This window comes from Brachyistius frenatus, unplaced genomic scaffold (assembly GCF_029030835.1).
Source record: "Brachyistius frenatus isolate BFR_SWC_R1_liver_20210118 unplaced genomic scaffold, ASM2903083v1 Contig_392, whole genome shotgun sequence".
Taxonomy (NCBI): Eukaryota; Metazoa; Chordata; class Actinopteri; family Embiotocidae; genus Brachyistius; species Brachyistius frenatus.
This window is the reverse complement of record NW_027210991.1, coordinates 107,501-115,000: the sequence shown is the minus strand read 5'-3', so window position 1 is coordinate 115,000 and position 7,500 is coordinate 107,501. Positions and strand designations below refer to the sequence as shown.

Here is a 7,500-nt window from a genome sequence, read left to right as displayed (position 1 = left end):
GACGCATCATCCTGGACTGTGAACAAGACAAAGTGAAGGACATCATGGAGCAGGTGAGTCATCAGCTGTCACAACACGATCAGTGACGTTGGAGTGACAGGTGACTTCTGATCGGTACTTTCTGGAGCATCAGACGGAACGTTTGGTCTCACAAAACTCTCTGAATACGAAAAGATAAGAAGAGATCCGTCCCTCCAGGAGATCACAATAATCAACGCTAACTCAAGAAAACTCTAAAATATTTGCAGAGGTTGCAATTTTTTTAAATTCTGCGATTTTTCCACAAAAAACGTCGTCATCAGAATCTGAAAGTATTAAAACATAAAGTAAATCTTTTCAAACTAAACTCTCTTTATTACCAACAATAACTCCTCATTTCAACCAGAAAGTCTCTGCTCCTGTTTTCATCTCCAAATAAAACTCTGTTCACGGAGAAACAGGAACAAGAGGAGAAGCAGGAAGTGACGGGGTTTGTGGGAAATGTGTTCTTCACATTAAAATGATGATTAAATGTTTGTGATCAGAGGAAGTGATTCCATATTACTGGATGTTAAATGAGTTTTCTCCACACGTCCAGTTGTCAGAGACGTCTCTTTGTTTGTTTCATCCAGCAGGTCTATGTGTTGGATGAATATGAATTAAACAGCATCTAAAGCTCTTATTTTGACAGCAGATGTAGTCCTTGTTTCTATATTCCAGTCACAGACGGTCTGTTCTGGAAACATATGCAGCTTTTAGGAGCTTTTAGGACCTTTTAGGAGTTTTTAGGAACTTTTAGGCGCTTTTAGCAGTTTTAGGAGTTTTTAGGAACTTTTAGGAGCTTTTAGCCCCCTGATGGTTCTCTAAGTTCAATAAATACATAAAAAAAATATTACAGCTAAAATATTTCTGATGTGCAGCAGGATTATTATCACAGGAAGTGATTACACATTTATTACTTCATCAGGTGGTGATTAAAAATAAAATAAAAAATTTCATTCTGAAGTTGCAACTTTTTCTAATTTCTACAATTTTACACAAAAAACTCACTTAAAACATTTACATGGACATTTATAAGAAAATCCACCACAAAATCAAACATTTTTGATCTTAACAATCACAAAAAAACTGAAATCCAGGAGACTCTTTAATTATCCTGTTAAATGAGAAGCAGCACAACAACAGGTTCCTTCGTCTGCTTCCCACCAGGTGATCACCATCGGCCGGCACGTGAAGGGGTACCATTACATCATCGCCAACCTGGTGAGTCCCGGATCGGACCGAGTCTGAACAAAAAGTGCTGCTGAAGGACAGAAGCAGGTTTACAGTCATAAACGGCCAGGTGACCAGGTAACCAGGTAACAAGGTGACCAGGTAACCAGGTGACCAGGTGACCAGGTAACCAGGTATCCACACTGATCCTCTACACTAAGACTGAGGTTAGAGTTAGAAACGTTAGAAAAGACGTGTCCAGTGAACCTCCATCAGAAGAACAAGTTTCACAAACATCTTCACATCGACTCACGACCACATAATTTATTATTATTATTAATACATTATATTCATACATTATTATTCAAACATTATTATTCATACATTATTATACTCCATTATTATTAATACATTATTATGCTCCATTATTATTGATACATTATTATGCTCCATTATTATTGATACATTATTATGCTCCATTATTATTGATACATTATTAAACATATATTATTATTATTCACACATTATTATTCATACTCCATTATTATTCAGACATTATTTTTCTCCATTATTACTAATACATTATTATTAATACATTATTATACCCCATTATTATTATTCATACATTATTATTAAAACATTATTATTATTAATACATTATTATGCTCCATTATTATTCAGACATTATTTTTCAGACACTATTCCTAGATGATTATTCCTAGATGATTATTCCTAGATTATTATTCCTAGATTATTATTCCCAGATTATTATTACTATATTATTATTCCCAGATGATTATTCCTAGATTATTATTCCTAGATGATTATTTCTAGATGTTATTATTCCTAGATCATTATTCCTAGATGATTATTCCTCGATGATTATTCCTAGATTATTATTCCTACATGATTATTCCTAGATTATTATTCCTACATGATTATTCCTAGATCATTATTCCTAGATCATTATTCCTCGATGATTATTCCTAGATTATTATTCCCAGATCATTATTCCTAGATGATTATTCCTAGATTATTATTCCTAGATTATTATTCCTAGATCATTATTCTTAGATCATTATTCCTAGATGATTATTCCTAGATGATTATTCCTAGATTATTATTACTATATTATTATTCCTAGATTATTATTCCTAGATCATTATTCCTAGATTATTATTACTAGATTATTATTCCTAGATTATTATTCCTAGATCATTATTCTTAGATGATTATTCCTAGATTATTATTACTAGATTATTATTACTATATTATTATTCCTAGATGATTATTCCTAGATGATTATTCCTAGATGATTATTCCTAGATTATTATTCCTAGATCATTATTCCTAGATGATTATTCCTAGATGATTATTCCTAGATCATTATTCTTAGATCATTATTCCTAGATGATTATTCCTAGATCATTATTCCTAGATTATTATTACTAGATTATTATTCCTAGATTATTATTACTATATTATTATTCCTAGATTATTATTCCTAGATCATTATTCTTAGATCATTATTCCTAGATGATTATTCCTATATTATTATTCCTATATTATTATTCCTAGATTATTATTCCTAGATCATTATTCCTAGATTATTATTACTAGATTATTATTCCCAGATGATTATTCCTAGATGATTATTCCTATATTATTATTCCTAGATTATTATTCCTAGATCATTATTCCTAGATTATTATTACTAGATTATTATTCCTCGATGATTATTCCTAGATTATTATTCCTACATGATTATTCCTAGATTATTATTCCTACATGATTATTCCTAGATCATTATTCCTAGATCATTATTCCTCGATGATTATTCCTAGATTATTATTCCCAGATCATTATTCCTAGATGATTATTCCTAGATTATTATTCCTAGATTATTATTCCTAGATCATTATTCTTAGATTCATTATTCCTAGATGATTATTCCTAGATGATTATTCCTAGATTATTATTCCTAGATTATTATTCCTAGATCATTATTCCTAGATTATTATTACTAGATTATTATTCCTAGATTATTATTCCTAGATCATTATTCTTAGATGATTATTCCTAGATTATTATTACTAGATTATTATTACTATATTATTATTCCTAGATGATTATTCCTAGATGATTATTCCTAGATGATTATTCCTAGATTATTATTCCTAGATCATTATTCCTAGATGATTATTCCTAGATGATTATTCCTAGATCATTATTCTTAGATCATTATTCCTAGATGATTATTCCTAGATCATTATTCCTAGATTATTATTACTAGATTATTATTCCTAGATTATTATTACTATATTATTATTCCTAGATTATTATTCCTAGATCATTATTCTTAGATCATTATTCCTAGATGATTATTCCTATATTATTATTACTATATTATTATTCCTAGATTATTATTCCTAGATTATTATTCCTAGATTATTATTACTAGATGATTATTCCTAGATTATTATTCCTAGATCATTATTCCTAGATTATTATTACTAGATTATTATTCCCAGATGATTATTCCTAGATGATTATTCCTATATTATTATTCCTAGATTATTATTCCTAGATCATTATTCCTAGATTATTATTACTAGATTATTATTCCTAGATTATTATTCCTAGATTATTATTCCTAGATTATTATTACTAGATTATTATTCCCAGATGATTATTCCTAGATGATTATTCCTAGATTATTATTCCTAGATTATTATTCCTAGATCATTATTCCTAGATTATTATTACTAGATTATTATTACTAGATTATTATTCCTAGATTATTATTCCTAGATCATTATTCTTAGATCATTATTCCTAGATGATTATTCCTAGATGATTATTCCTAGATTATTATTACTATATTATTATTCCTAGATTATTATTCCTAGATCATTATTCCTAGATTATTATTACTAGATTATTATTCCTAGATTGTTATTCCTAGATCATTATTCTTAGATCATTATTCCTAGATTATTATTACTAGATTATTATTCCTAGATTATTATTCCCAGATCATTATTCTTAGATCATTATTCCTAGATGATTATTCCTAGATTATTATTCCTAGCTCATTATTCCTAGATTATTATTACTAGATTATTATTCCTAGATTATTATTCCTAGATCATTATTCTTAGATCATTATTCCTAGATGATTATTCCTAAATGATTATTCCTAGATTATTATTACTAGATTATTATTCCTAGATTATTATTACTATATTATTATTCCTAGATTATTATTCCTAGATCATTATTCCTAGATTATTATTACTAGATTATTATTCCTAGATTATTATTCCTAGATCATTATTCTTAGATCATTATTCCTAGATGATTATTCCTAGATTATTATTCCTAGATTATTATTACTAGATTATTATTACTAGATTATTATTCCTAGATCATTATTCCTAGATCATTATTTCTAGATGTTATTATTCCTAGATCATTATTCCTAGATCATTATTCCTCGATGATTATTCCTCGATGATTATTCCTAGATTATTATTCCTAGATGATGTGGGGTGTTTGTTGCAGGGCTTCGTGGATGGCGACCTCTCTAAGATCCAGTACGGAGGAGCGAATGTCTCTGGATTCCAGATCGTAGATTTCGATGATCCTGTGGTGGCAAAGTTTGATCAGCGGTGGGAAGCTTTGGAGGAGAAGGAGTATCCTGGAGCTGACGCACGCATCCGAGTAAGATCCAACTTTCATCCTCTCCAGGAAAGAAATGTGAGGTGTGAGCAGGACTCAGATCAGCAGCAGCTGTTCTGAAGATCGTCGTGGTGACCAGCTCTCAAACCTCCTGCTCTGTTCTCTGATCTTGACAACTACACCTGAGAAGTCTTTATGTTCTCATTCACACGCTGACTCAGCAGCCTGAGACCGTCACAATCATTTATTCATATGTAAATCTAATATTCATCACCATTTGCCTGTTCATGTATTTAGATGCTTATGTACTTTATTTAAAGCTTGAAGTGTGTTCTAAAGGAAATAAGGACCGTTCAACGTTCAGTTAAAGGGAGAATTCAGCACTTTTCCTGCCTCAGTGTTGATGCTCGATGTTGTCAGGTGAAGCAGTGAATTCCTCACTGCTGTCGTACTGACAGAGAAAGGTGTTTCTGAGTTGTCCTGCTGGCGGGGCCTTCATGTCCCAGGATGCATTGCAAGAAACGATGAGCAGCCAGACGCTGCTATTTTCAGAGCAGGAGACGGGACAGAAGGTGGTTATTGATCAGCTGCTGGTACTGATCCGGTACTGGACCGTCAGCAGCTGATACTGAGAGGGATTAGACCACAGACTGTTCACCACAAACAACAGCTTCAGGCTCTGAGGTGCCTTAAACTGCACTACCTCCGTGGACCACTAGGGGCAGACTCCTAAAAGGTCCCATTCAAAAAGCAACTTCCTGTGTCTCCTCTGCAGCTCCCAGTTAAAGCAGGATGTTTCTGTCTTTCAGTACACCTCCGCCCTCACCTTCGATGCTGTCCACGTGATGACCGAGGCTTTCCGCTTCCTGCACAAGCAAAGAATAGACATGAGTCGTCGTGGCAACAGCGGGGACTGTCTGGCCAATCCAGCGGTGCCCTGGGCGCAGGGGGTGGAGATTGAACGAGCTCTGAAACAGGTAACGGTGGATCAGAGTCCTCAATAAGAGGACAGACAGACCGACCCAGTTCTGTATACCGAAGCGATGGAGCTGAAACAGAACCGGTGGAAACTCCATGATGCCAATGTGGACACTCGTTAGTGGGAATGGACTGTTCCCATGGGAACATGTTTATTACTGTGTGGTTGTCCAGCTGATCTCTGGTCAGTCGCTGACTGTACTGACTGAAAACAACCGTGTTTCTAAAACAGTAGTGACGTTGTGCAAAATGGAAATAAAAACAGGATGCAATGATTTGTAAATCACATGAACTCATTTTATTGCAAATAGACTAAAGACAACTTATCAAATGTTGAAACTAAGAAATGTGATCTATTTAAATTGTCCACAGTGTCCCAACTGTTTCAGAAACATCCAACAAGCTGCTGTCAGCTCACATGTAGGAAACCAGCTGGACCGGCTGTGTTCTGCTGCTGCCGTCAGAACCTGAGCAGGAACGACTTTTCATATTGTTTCACTACGCTGACGTAGAACAGCAACTTGAATTGTGGTACGAAGAAGTCTGAACCGTAACTTTGGTAATAAAGGAACCTTTTGGACAGATGTTTGGTAAAGAGAGATGTTAGTGAACAGCGTGAGTCCAGAGAGGGAGGTCCGGGTCGGGTCGGGTCCGGGGCCCGGTCCAGTCCGGGTCAGGTCCGGGGCCTGGTCCAGTCCGGACCTCGGTCCGGGTCGGGCCGGCCTTGCTGCGTTGATCATGGCTGCTGCTGCTGATGCTCCGTGGTGTGTTCAGGTGCGGGTCGACGGGCTCACGGGGAACATCCAGTTCGACCAGTACGGGAAGAGGATCAACTACTCGGTGACCGTCATGGAGCTGAAGAACAACGGACCCGTGAAGGTGACGGAGGAACCCGAGGGCCCGAAGACCTCTCGTGGAGCTGTGTGGACGAGTAACCTCTGTGTCTGTGTTCAGATCGGCTATTGGAACGAGGTGGACAAGATGGTGGTGACCAAGTCGGACCTTTACCCCAACGACACCATGGGGATGGAGAACAAGACGGTCATCGTTTCAACCATACTGGTAACGGGAAGTTCTCTGTCCTGTTGTATGAATGGAGGAAGAGGAAAACACGCATGTGCATGTCATATTTACTGTAAATCAAAAGTAAATTCAGAATTACAATCTCAACATTCTTCAAAACTCAAGTTTGAGGAGCAGAAAGATGCTTCAGGATTGATTTAGGTCTCATCCCGGTTATTCTGTTATTCCTACTTCCTGTTTACTCTTTCAAAATAAAATGAAAATGGTGAGTGTTTGTCATGTTGCGTGTGTTGTACATGATGAAGGACGTCCAGTCAGCATCCACCCAGAACGCTGACTCGTGATCCTGGTGTTCACAGGAAGCTCCGTACGTGATGATGAAGAAGAACTCGGAGCTGTTTCAGGACAACGATCGCTATGAAGGTGTGTTTGTGATGTTCAACCTACTGAAGATGTTTGTGATGTTCAACCTACTGAAGGTGTTTGTGATGTTCAACCTGCTGAAGGTGTTTGTGATGTTCAACCTACTGAAGGTGTTTGTGATGTTCAACCTACTGAAGATGTTTGTGATGTTCAACCTACTGAAGGTGTTTGTGATGTTCAACCTGCTGAAGGTGTTTGTGATGT

The 7,500-nt window shown here is 35.4% G+C and overlaps 1 protein-coding gene across 2 annotated transcripts in view; it reads left to right on the top strand.

Moving 5' to 3' along the window:
• Positions 1-7,500, top strand: part of LOC138636632 (glutamate receptor 2-like) — a 47,410-nt gene that overhangs the window by 15,109 nt on the left and 24,801 nt on the right. For both annotated transcript variants that reach the window (XM_069724727.1, XM_069724726.1), the window contains exons 5-11: positions 1-53; positions 1,189-1,242; positions 4,756-4,914; positions 5,682-5,849; positions 6,625-6,729; positions 6,805-6,912; positions 7,233-7,296. The exon at positions 1-53 is cut by the window's left edge and continues 22 nt beyond it. In XM_069724727.1, coding sequence (XP_069580828.1) covers positions 1-53; positions 1,189-1,242; positions 4,756-4,914; positions 5,682-5,849; positions 6,625-6,729; positions 6,805-6,912; positions 7,233-7,296 — 711 coding nt within the window. The remainder of the gene's footprint in view (positions 54-1,188; positions 1,243-4,755; positions 4,915-5,681; positions 5,850-6,624; positions 6,730-6,804; positions 6,913-7,232; positions 7,297-7,500) is intronic.